The sequence below is a fragment of the Limulus polyphemus genome, unplaced genomic scaffold (genome assembly GCF_000517525.1).
Source record: "Limulus polyphemus unplaced genomic scaffold, Limulus_polyphemus-2.1.2 Scaffold550, whole genome shotgun sequence".
Classification (NCBI taxonomy): domain Eukaryota; kingdom Metazoa; phylum Arthropoda; class Merostomata; order Xiphosura; family Limulidae; genus Limulus; species Limulus polyphemus.
Genome location: NW_013666160.1, coordinates 256,743 through 270,348, shown reverse-complemented (window position 1 = coordinate 270,348; position 13,606 = coordinate 256,743). Strand labels below are relative to the sequence as shown.

Below are 13,606 nucleotides of genomic sequence, written 5' to 3'. Positions count from 1 at the left end.
AACTACTCTCTCTCTCTCTCTATATATATATATATATATATAATGTATGTTTCACTAACTTTAATGCTGTACAGTTCGATGTTACATTTTACTTATATACTTATACTAACAAATCTATATAATCATTAAAATGACTATTTTTTATTGTTTTATAAGTAAGTTCTTCAAACTTTCCATATATATATGACGCATGGTTTGCTAAGCATGGTTTAGTACAGTTTGACTTTACTGTTTACATGTATTCTTATATTATAAATCTACATATGTAGTAATACAGCCCAGTTTTCAATATTATGTCTAATTTTACTATCTAGTTAATAAACTCGATTGTTCGTTGTGTTCAAACTAAACATAGTAACACTTGTACTTTTTGTAAACGTTTGTTTGTTTGTTTGTTTGAAATTAAGCACAAAGCTACACATTGGGCTATCTGTGCTCTGCCCACCACGGGTATCGAAACCCGGATTCTAGTGTTGTAAGTCCGCAGACATATCACTGTGCCACTGGGGGGCTTTTGTAAACGTAAAAATTCCTATAGAACAAAATCCCATTCACTTCAGTAAATTTTTCAGATTCTACATTGTAATAAATTAGAATAGCAACACTTACCAACTAACTGAGACAATTCAAATCACTAGAACTGATGAAGCATATGGTAATTATAACTTGTTAACATACCACACAGTTGAAAATACCAGTTCTTTTACTGTATATCATTTACACATATGTCTAAAGTACATTTTCTCTTTAACTAAACATACTAAGATAATTGATTGTTTTAACAAGTAGCTATATGACACAAATCACAGTTAAGTGTAAATGGATCTTTACAAAGACAAGTTAACGTTAATGAATGAACTCATTTACCTATACTAGATTTGATTTGGTTTGTTTTGAATTTCATACAAAGTTACTCATGGGATATCTATGCTAACCGTCTCTAATTTAGCAGTAATAGACTAGGGGGAAGGCAATTAGTCTACACCACTCACTGCCAACTCCTGGGCTACTCTTTATCAACGATAATAGTGAGAGAGACCATCACATTATAAAGCCCTTACGACTCTAATGGCTAGCATGTTCGTACCCCACATGTTGCAAGTCGAGCACTTTAGCCATGAAAGGACACTATACTGGAAACGGACACAAGAATTAAAAAAACTAGTTGTCGTTTGTTATGATTATAGCAAGATTATGTGTGCCCTGTCATGTAATTAGAATATTCATGCAATAGTTAAATAATTTTGAAGATTCAGATAGAGTTTATATTTTTCTTGTTTAATATAAACACTGTAGCTCATTTGTGTCATGATATGTGAAAACAAATGTTAACTTATCACGAGTTAGTTATATTATAATATACCCAGTACATGCCATTATATATGATTTATTATACTGTTTTTCATGTTAACTTTAAATCTTTAGATATATATATATATATCTCATTCACATACTCATACTTAGAATGTACCTAATCCTAACACTAAACGTTTTTGTTTTTTTGTTTTAATGTAAAATGTTCAAACTCTACATAAGTGTTAGATCACATTAACTGTAATATAGTACAGTTTGACTTTATGGTTTGCACACACACATACATACACATTATATTATGTTAAAAATACTAATAGAACTGTAATTTTGAAATCTATTAGTCCTTGTTTTCAATACGAAACTATTATTATCCAAATATTGAATGAAATACATGAATACAGATAAGTATGTTTCAATCCTTGTAGTCATTTAGAGCTTAATGGAAAAAACGATCAGTATGATTGATAAAATCTTGATGATAGGTCAAAACCTTGCTTATAAACAAGTTTTTCCATTTCTGTTGGACCTTACACTAAACATACATACACGTATGTGAGTCATGATGCAAGAATCTTGTCACTGAATAGTATCAATGCATTAGTGATCAAGCAATAACGAATCATCTTGAAGATCAGGCATACGATATTCTTCGATACAATCACAATAAAGATTTCCTTTGTTGTACATTGTGTGTGTAAAACTATTTAAAATCGTAGTTACAGTCGTGGGTCATGATGCATATTATGCAGTGAATGCTTTCAAAATGTAGAATCATGTACAAATAGTTTTGTTGAATGTCCTGTTTGATTTGTTTATTTATTTGTGTACTCATTTGATTGAGCATATACATAATTCCATATAGATAATTCTCCATTATTATTACTACACTTGGCCCTTGGAATAATACAGAAATGTGCCCGGCATGGCCAGGTGGTTTGGACACTCGACTCGCAATCCGAGGGTCGCGGGTTCGAATCCCCGTCACACCAAACATGCTCGCCCTTTCAGCCGTGGGGGCGTTATAATGTGACGGTCAATCCCACTATTCGTTAGTAAAAGAGTAGTCCAAGAGTTGGCGGTGGGTGGTGATGACTAGCTGCCTTCCCTCTAGTATTACACTGCTAAATTAGGGACGGCTAGCGCAGATAGCCCTCGTGTAGCTTTGCGCGAAATTCATAAAACAAACAAACTACAGAATTGACACAACGTATTTCAAATGAGGACTCGTTCACAAGGTGGAGAAGATATTAGATATTCTTCTTCTGAAGAGAATGATTTTGTATAATTAATTAACGATTCGCAATTATGAACCCTTTTCAGGACCATGAAATCTTCAAGAGAAAGTGTTATAATTACACTATCACTGCTACTGATGAAAAAAATTCCCCCTTCTAATATTTACCTTTACAATAAACGTCAGTATTAATCTCTTATTTGATCTTTTATGATTTTTTCTCAGTATTTTATACCCTCTATAGTGAGACCAACTTTGATAATGCTGTTGGTATATATATATGAATTTTCCAGTACGTCTAGATAAATATAAACCTCGTTTTCGTTTACATTTTAGTAACATTATATACACGTTGTTATTTTGTTTTTCGTTTTCTAAGCTAGACACATATTTATCCGATCTTTGGTCTCTAAATAAAGATACTTTTTGATAGTGAATGAGCAGTCTGAGATTAACATTAAAACTATATTTGCCGAATATTTGTAGTATGAAGTGAATTACATACACGTTCTCACAGACATTGGTAAACATATGCACAAACGCTAATGTCTCAATCTACAAAACACGTGAGCTCTACAGTTATAATTTGTTGTACTGTAAAAATAATTTGTATATTTTGTACATAACATTTGAAATAACTTAGAAGTCGTTTGTCATCTTTATATTCGTGAAGTATTTCTTTCAAACTGAATTGTGTTTTGTAAGATAATTGAATAAAACTAAACATATTCTAGTGATCTTGAATGGTTGCGAGCCAAAAAAGATGTTTGTCTGGTTTAGCTGTGAAAGACATTCATACCTATGCTTCCAGTGGAAAGCAGTGACTTTAGCGTTCACACGTGTAACATCTATAATAATTATGATAATAGAGGAATAAGTCATTAATGTATAATACACTATTACAGATTATATATATATATGTATATATAATGTATAATACACTATTACAGATTATATATATATATGTATATATAATGTATAATACACTATTACAGATTATATATATATATGTATATATAATGTATAATACACTATTACAGATTATATATATATATATATGTATATATAATGTATAATACACTATTACAAATGATATATATATATGTATATATAATGTATAATACACTATTACAGATGATATATATATATGTATATATAATGTATAATACACTATTACAGATGATATATATATGTATATAATGTATAATACACTATTACAGATAATATATATATATGTATATATAATGTATAATACACTATTACAGATAATGTATATATATGTATATATAATGTATAATACACTGTTACAGATGATATATATATGTATATATAATGTATAATACACTATTACAGATAATGTATATATATGTATATATAATGTATAATACACTATTACAGATGATATATATATGTATATATAATGTATAATACACTATTACAGATGATATATATATGTATATATAATGTATAATACACTATTACAGATTATATATATATATACGTCATTTGACTTTTGTCTTCAGACGTACCCCCAACTAACCAAAAATATAATTTAGTCATTGTATCGAAACATGTGTTCTTTCACGATTGCTATCGATATGTCCAGGACTAGGGGGGAAACCTTTTTGTCCAGCATACAGTTAAACGTACGTTTTATGTGGCTCTATATTATGGTATTGTAAGGCCATCCTGAAATGTCGTGTTAGAGTTTTTAAAAAAGTATCTATGTATCCTGTGAAGACGTTAGAAGATTTAGAAAGATAATGATACACTTCGTAAATTTGATTATCTGTTATCTACACTTTCGTAACTTCATCTGTCATCCAGATTACAATTCTTCATCTGATATAGGATTGTTGACCTTTCTTCTACACAGATTTTACACAGGAGAAAAGTTCATTTTCAGAAGAACTGAATGATAGAGTAGCCTTTGCATTTTACGAATGAAAACTGCGAATTTAACTCGTAAATAATAGCTATGAATATAAGTGATTGTCCAATATCTTAAAAACATTTAACTTTCACGTGATTGTTAAAAATAGAAAACAAACATAATTAGCATTACTACATTTGCCAAGTCATGTATTTTTTTAATAATAAACATGTGCAAATGCAAGTTTAAAACAAATGCATCTGTATAGAATATAACATAAACAAAAATTAAAGTGTATACACACAACTATTTTGCACTATCAATATTAAAAACTATAATTTATTACAGCTTTTTTTTTGTATTGTTATTAAGCAGAAATGCATTGTTCGTGGTTTCACTACTTCTTGGAATGACCAATTAGACTGTGATATGTGAGCCAGCATTTGATAATTAAGTGGAACTGACCTTTACATTAGATTTAGATTGTTTGTACGTGTGTACATAGTTTGTTTTATGCATGTTGTACCTTCATTTACAGCTTTATATCAAATAGGCTGCACCGTAAAATAACAATGTTTATCAATTTTAAATTTCTATCGAAAGTTCCTTATATCAAAAAAATTATACCATTTGTCTCGGAGATCTATTGTTTTGTATCTCAAAGTGAAAAAGAGAATGTTTTACAGAAAATCATAGTGACCAGAATGGTAAGTGTTACTACTTCAACTACTTTCTACAATAGTAAAATGATTGGATTTTATTCTACAGAAGCCATTCATTTCATTTATATGGCTCAGACGTAGAGTATTAAATGCTTTAGATTAAAACAGTCCTCTGAGTGTTTGTAAGGTCATCTAGTGTATGTATGCAACTGATTCAAGATAAGTTCAAAATTTGTTTTCAGATGTCGTTGCACAAATGAACTATAGTATCTGAATCTTACAAAGACATTTAACTTTCACGTGAAAGTTTAATTATAAGACAATCATACACAAATAATCTTGCTATGATATTAACAAAAGTTACTCAGTTTCTTGGAATTTTAATTCTTGTGTCTCTTTCTAGTATAAGTCAGTGAGTTCATTCGTTAACTTCTCTTCTTATATAACTTTGTCCAAGATTCTTGGAACTGACTCCTACCTTGCTATGTGCCGCAGTGCCACTTATTGAAACAATCGATTATCATATTATGTCCTTTAGTTAAATAGAAAACTGCTTTAGACTTGTATATGTAAATGGTATACGGTAAGCAGAACTGTTATTTTCAATTGTGCAGTATGTCAAAAAGTTATAGTTACCACAAGCTTGCCATGAATTCTAATCATTTTAATTGTCTCAAGTTGTTGGTAAGTGTTGATAATCTAATTTACTATAATAGAGAATTTGAAAAATTAAGTGGGTCGAGTTTTGTTCTACAGTTAGTCTTGCCGTTAGAAAAAGTACAAGCGTTACTACGATTAAATGGACCAAAAATGAACATATAGAGTTTAATAACTTGTGGATATATGGGATGTATTATTATATATATAGATTGATAATATAAGAATATACGTAAACGGTGAAATGAATAATTAGTGAAACATGTGTTATATATATAGAGAGAGAGAGTTTGAATGTTTTATACATATAAAACGATACGAAATAATTATTTTCACGACTAAATATCTATAAGATAAATTAGGGTAATTGTACAAAAATTTGTTATGTAAATTAGATTAAATATAAATTGTAAAGATCGTATTATTATTGAAGTGAAAACTATAAAGTTGATAATGTAATCACATGCTGAACAAATTGATATCTGTTGACGGGGAGAGAGAGTTTGTTTGTTTTTGGAATTTCGCGCAAAGCTACACGAGGGCTATCTGCGCTAGCCGTCCCTAATTTAGCAGTGTAAGACTAGAGGGAAGGCAGCTAGTCAGGGAGAGAGAGAGAGAGATGATGAGGTAATCTATGATGAACGTGCAGATGGTTGAAAACGAACCACCAGAAGATGTTGTATTCTTCTAGTAAATCGTCATCTGTTGGCACAGATTGGGACTATGATGGTCCTAGCAACACGCCCCTAGCAGCACGCCTTCTGGTGCCCAACGGATATACCTAACTTGTTCCATATGAATCCCAGTAAACTGAAATCATACATGGACATGGCCCTGAAAATGATTATAACAAAAGAAAAAGGATTAACAGCTTTAAGAAAAGAAACAAATTACGCAGCATTCAAATCACAACAGCCATGAGTAAAAAATCAGTAATAGTTCAGGAAGGTCTAAATGGAACCTGACTCTCTCAGGACCTAACTCCCGATGCCGAAACTACTACTTCCATTGATAATGCTGCATTTGTCCCTGTTATGTATCATGATAGTCGAGTTTAAGTTTTAGCTATCTCATCCCTTTTACCAAGAAACAATACTTAAAGAGGATGAATTCCAAGCTTCACAAGAGTAAATTATACCTATCCCAGTCTTGGTTTCGTCACCAAAAATTACAGGAACGCAAAAACATGCCCTCTTTGCTATGATGATTCAAAAAAAAAGAGAAGAGAAAGAAATGTGAAACGTACGTTTTTCTATTTGAAAAGAAAAAAAATGTATTTTACTCGTAATAGAAATGTTTTGCGAGTTTTCATAAAGGAATAAGAAACTGAAAACACGCCCAATAGCACTGCCTATTAAGATTACCTCACAAACGTATTCTGTGTGTAAATCGGTATATATTTCAAACGTGTCGAGGATCCGTTAATACTAATACGAATGAATGGGATCAAAGCTACCAATTTTACTGTTCCATTAGCATGTGTGAAAAAGGGCGAAATTGATCATTTCTGTGGTAAATTGGTTTCTTGCGTTGCTGCTCTAGCAGTGAATAGAACTGAATATTCACAATAATAAACCTCCAAGTACAAAAACACCACACATGGGGAAAAAACGCAACACGACGTTTCGTGAACGTTTCAGAAATTATTTTCGATAAATAACATAATAGAGCAAATGGTAACCTACTATACTATTAGAAGATCATAATAGCAACAAAACAAAGCATTGTTTTTATAGACCAAATTATACTTTTATTAGTACACAAGCTATGCCCCCTCCAGTGGTTCAGCGATAAGTCTGAAAGCTTATAACGCTAAAAACTAGGTTTTGATACCTATGTTGGGCTCGGCACAGATGGCCCATTGTGTTGCTGTGCGCTTAACAACAAACAAACATAAACTATGAGAAACAGTGATCAACCATACGTTCTCATAACTGGCATATTATTCAGTATTAACGTTATCTTAAACACTTTGGTTGTTACGTGGAAAACAGTTAGAATGATCGAGTTCACACCAGGTTCGGAAGAAACGTACTAAACAGATCATGACCTATCACCGACGGACAAACAACAAGAGAGTCCGACAATACACAATCCACATTTATGCACAATATCGTTCTCGATACTACGTTAATATTTGTTATTTTTTATGTGCATATGAATGAAGGGTTATCAGAGACGTTCGAATGTTATTACTCAAACCGGTTAAAAACATACAACGTCACTACTTTATATAACATTCAGAAGAAGTCCTAACAAGTATCTCAAAATACTTCCAGTAAAGTTTCTAGCAACATACATCACATTAGTGTAGCGAATGATTACAATATGTTCATAATTTGATTTTTTTTTACCCAGGTGGTTGATTAATGATCTACATGTATTCATTATTGGCAGGTATATTCAACAAATATAATTACAAAAATATAAAAATTTGGAATATTGGACATTCTTCACAAATACTTGTTGTTGTTTTTTGTTTGTTTGATTTTTCGTACAAGTATCTTAATCATTGTAACTGCGTCACAAATGTAATCTCTTAACCACCTGTTCAAAACATGGGAGTGGTTTATCACATTGGTAGAAGCACTATGCGTGTACAGGGTATATTGAGTGTACATCTATTTTACAAGTTTATTCCCTTGAATAGATGTAGTAAAAATAAACCGTTTTAGTTACTTTTACAGAGTAGTAAATCGTTTGATTTGTTTTTGTCAATGTGTGTGCGAATAAAATCTAAACAATTGAGATATTAATTAAAATTTGGTTTTACAGACATTTGTGTTACAATAACGTGCATTAAGACAAGATATTCTGATAATACATTTTATGTAAAGTTGAAGCTGGCTGGTTTCTTGTTTTAGTCAAGTTATGACCGTGCACATATCTGTTGCTCATATGTTCACTTTACAGAGGTCACTGTTAGTGGTCAATCGTTTATATTCTTCTGTTCAATAGAAACATGTCCATAAGAAGCGGCCCGGCATGGCCAGGTGGTTAGGAAGCTCGACTCGCAATCTGCGGGTCGCGGGTTCGAATCACCATCCCACCTAACATGCTCGCTCTTTTTAGCCGTAAGGGCGCTATAAATGGACGGTCAATCTCACTATTCCTTGGTAAAAGAGTAGCCCAAGAGTTGGCGGTGGGTGGTGATGACTAGCTGCCTTCCCTCTAGTATTACAGTGTTAAATTAGGGACGGCTAGCGCAGATAGCCCTCGTGTAGCCTTGTGCGAAATTCATAACAAACAAACCATAAGAAGCAGCATAAAATATATCCAGTTTTCACGTAGTTAATAATCATGTAGTCGATTGATACTGATTAGAAAATGCCCAATATAAGTTAAAGATCCAGGTTATTAGATATATAAGGTAACTTGGAACAAAACTATCACGTTTATGCAGTGATAACAACTTATTTATTGTGTACGATACCAGTTCAAGTTTCGTAAGAACAAAAAAAGGTCGATACAGTAGAATACTGACCGGTATTGTGGTTCTATTCGATAGCTGGTACCGTGGTGGTGGGATCTATTGGCACATGTAACTTTAACACGTGTGGCGATAAGTAACATTAACTTTTCGTAAGTATTATGTTAACTATCACTGGGTGGCGAAGTCTGATTTCTAACAGCTACTTACAGACGTAACTTTGAAAGAACTAGTCTGTGTTTAAATACTCATTTTTTTTAAATGGGTTTCATATAAATTATAAGTACGCCAAACCCTCCAACAAGGTTACGAAATGCGAGGGTTTATTACCAGGTGGAACGTGTTTACAATAACAGACCTTACATGGTTCGATAAACTTTGTTTTATCTATAACGTTATTCCTTACCAATCAGCTGACGGAAACAAAAATCCAATTACAGTTCTAGTCGTTAGTTCTTGTTAACCCCGTGATTTTAAGTTTGACTGCAACACGTATAGCATATTTAGTAGAAATGTCTTATTGGGTGATGTCATTTAGTTGCTAGCCTGAGCAGGATGATACTGAAATTTTTATGGTAAACAATGAATACCAGTTTGATCTCTCTTTTATAAGTTTCACAAATATTATTGGTCGTAAACTCTGATTGGCTGACTTTGTACCTACCTTGAACTTGAGGCAAGAGTAGATATCGGCTGACCAAATAAAACAATAGTTAAACAATATACTGTTAACAAACTCTTCCGCGGATGAATATTCAGTCCTGTCATCTTCACTCTCTCTCACTTTACGACATCAGTCGCTGTTGATATAGCCTACGAAGTGTTGACTGAATTTTGTGCGTGAAACACACACACACACACACACATAGCTCACTGCTACGTAAAGCGCATGTTTCGTGGAGCACGTGCAAAAGTAATAGCAATGTATGGGTTTGCAGCTTGCAAGTTATGTGTCAGATGCATGGGTTGTCATTAGCTTACCGTCAAGCAAGTGTAAGTGTACATGTACGATTTCTAATCTTATTCCATTCCCTTAAAGAATATTATTACGTCATAGTTCAAGTACACAAACCACTACAGAATTTACAAAAGTTAAAACTGAGTAATTACACAAGAGCTGATTCCTTCGGCGAAAAATTAAGCATCTTCTTTTGCGCAATTATTTCGTGTTTCTCGTATTTGTATCTCGCCATTATTTTGAAAAAAAATTCTGTTTTTTAATCTCAGTGAATCTAATAACATCTTGTTTCTTTTTATCGAAAAAATGCACCAGTAACAGAGTTCATGAAACTAAATAAATTACAAAAGTAACTGGGTCAACGTTTTGCCCAAATTAACTTTATGAGTTCTGAGTGAGTAAAGAAAAGTAATAGAATAGAAGTATGCGTTAGATATAAAAGACTGTTTAGTGTAGGTAGTATTAATTAATTTATTTTGTGAATTAATATTTTATGTTTGTTTATTGTTTATATATACATATATATAGAATAAGAGAGTTAAAAGCAAACGATTGTTCAAGTTGTGTTTGTAAGTTATTGATTTCGTGGCTACAGAGATTTCTAGAACGCCTGAGTGAGAGATATAAAAAAGCGGCAACCAGAAGAAAGACCAGAGAGCGGGAAGAAAGCTAAAAGTAAAGCCGAATTAAAGATAGTTCTGGTCAGAGAAAGGTTAGAAAACGTAAAATTAACCATCGTAGGAATGAATAGCCTAACCATTGATATGTTAAAGTGAGATTAACAGTTTTCTGACATTTTAGGAGAATAATTTGTCTTCTCAAAGGGTGTTAAAAAGCAATTGAATCTGCCTATGTGGACTTTGACAAGAAAGCAGACGATCATTTGGAAGTAGGCCTATATGCAAAAAACAGACGTTTGTTGGCAGTCGGCCCAAATACCAAAAAGCAGACGAGTATTGGAAGTTGAGGATACAACTGCGGTAATTCAATGAAAACATACGTGAATTTTACACCAATACTGTTGTGATAAAAGAAGAAAAAGAGAGAGAGAAGAAAAGGAATAAGTGAATTATACACTGATAGTATTTAAGATAAAAATAGAGAAAAATAGTTCGGCTTGTCAACTGAATTTTAAAGCAATTGAATAGGCCTGTATAGTATTTAAGATACGTCTATGATATACATACTGTAAAGAATTTTTGTACATACATTTAACTTGTTTTGAATAAATTATTTTAAAATTAGCGGAGTGAGTGCTGTTCATTTCTTGTCGAATTTATCGCCAACATGTCACAGACACCTACTGTAGAAGAACCCTCAGCCCAACACACCCATATATTTGATATATACTACCAAAAATTAAATTTCCTGACAGTGTGGCTTAGTGAAGATGCTACTTTATTCAGGTCTGAGTCTCATTTTATATTCCCCCCCCCTCACCTTTTTTTTATTTTAGCGTATTTATTTTCTTTTAATAGCGGCTGTTCTTTTCTCTATCCTCTGTGTACATTTCTATCAAGTTAATCACATGTACCTCTAGTTTATCTTTTTTCGCATTCTTTTCTAGGTGGCTTTTCTCTTACCTTCCTCTCTCCTTAGATCTTCCTCCTTCTGATTATCTTCTCACCATATACACTCATCTTATTTATTTTATACACTCCATTGGTTTATATTTCTGACTTTCCATTCTCCTTATGTTTTTTTTTTTTCGATTGTTCTCTTTCCATATTTTTATTTATTTTATATTTTCCATTTGCAAAGCTTCCAATTTTTGCTATTTCTTTCCTAGTATATTTTGTTGTTATTGATAATTGAAATGTCATGATTTTCTCCGTCATTCTACATTTTGTGAACTGTCTACTCCTCTTCTTGCCTTAAGGAAGGACGGGATCAGAATATAACTAAAGTGCTTAACTTAAAATTCTATGCATTCCACTCTATGTATTTTAATCCATATCTTCGGTTCTTCCTGGGTGTACTTTTCTTCGGTTTTTTCTGGATGTATTTATATTCGGTTCTTTCTAGATGTACTTATATTCAGTTCTTTCTAGATGTACTTATCTTCGGTTCTTTCTATTTGTACTTATCTTCGGTTTTTTCTGCATGTATTTATCTTTGCTTCTTTCTAGATGTACTTATCTTCGGTTCTTTCTAGATGTATTTATCTTCGCTTCTTTCTTGATGTACTTATCTTCGGTTCTTTCTTGATGTACTTATCTTCGGTTCTTTCTATTTGTACTTATCTTCGGTTCTTTCTGGATGTACTTATCTTCGGTTCTTTCTAGATGTACTTATCTTCGGTTTTTTCTGCATGTATTTATCTTCGCTTCTTTCTCGATGTACTTATCTTCGGTTCTTTCTAAATGTACTTATATTCGGTTCTTTCTGGATGTACTTATCTTCGCTTCTTTCTGGATGTACTTATCTTCGCTTTTTCTGAATGTACTTATCTTCGCTTCTTTCTAGACGTACTTATCTTCGGTTCTTTCTAGATGTACTTATCTTCGGTTCTTTCTAGATGTACTTATCTTCGGTTCTTTCTGGATGTACTTATCTTCGCTTTTTCTGAATGTATTTATCTTCGGTTCTTTCTAGATGTACTTATTTTCGATTCTTTCTAAATGTACTTATCTTCGGTTCTTTCTAAATGTACTTATCTTCGCTTCTTTCTAGCTGTACTTATCTTCGGGTCTTTCCAAATGTACTTATCTTCACTTCTTTCTAGACGTACTTATCTTCGCTTCTTTCTAGATGTACTTATCTTCGCTTTTTCTGGATGTATTTATCATGGGTTCTTTCTAGATGTACTTATTTTCGGTTCTTTCTAAATGTACTTATATTCGCTTCTTTCTAGCTGTACTTATCTTCGGTTCTTTCCAAATGTACTTATCTTCGGTTCTTTTCAAATGTACTTATCTTCGGTTCTTTCTATTTGTACTTATCTTCGGTTCTTTCTGGATGTACTTATCTTCGGTTCTTTCTAGATGTACTTATCTTCGGTTTTTTCTGCATGTATTTATCTTCGCTTCTTTCTCGATGTACTTATCTTCGGTTCTTTCTAAATGTACTTATATTCGGTTCTTTCTGGATGTACTTATCTTCGCTTCTTTCTAGCTGTTCTTATCTTAGGTTCTTTCTAAATGTACTTATCTTCGCTTCTTTCTGGATGTACTTATCTTCGCTTTTTCTGAATGTACTTATCTTCGCTTCTTTCTAGACGTACTTATTTTCGGTTCTTTCTAAATGTACTTATATTCGCTTCTTTCTAGCTGTACTTATCTTCGGTTCTTTCCAAATGTACTTATCTTCGGTTCTTTTCAAATGTACTTATCTTCGGTTCTTTCCAAATGTACTTATCTTCGCTTTTTCTGAATGTACTTATCTTCGGTTCTTTCTAGATGTACTTATTTTCGGTTCTTTCTAGCTATACTTATCTTCGGTTCTTTCCAAATGTACTTATCTTCGCTTTTTCTGAATG

General features: G+C 32.4%; 1 protein-coding gene across 1 annotated transcript in view; it reads right to left on the bottom strand.

Annotated features, from left to right (window-relative positions):
- Positions 1-9,971, bottom strand: part of LOC106459036 (glycine receptor subunit alpha-4-like) — a 52,757-nt gene extending 42,786 nt beyond the window's left edge. Inside the window, exon 1 of the mRNA XM_022385416.1 lies at positions 9,835-9,971. Coding sequence (XP_022241124.1) covers positions 9,835-9,938 — 104 coding nt within the window. The 5' untranslated portion in view covers positions 9,939-9,971. The remainder of the gene's footprint in view (positions 1-9,834) is intronic.
- Between the last annotated feature and the right edge of the window lie 3,635 nt (positions 9,972-13,606).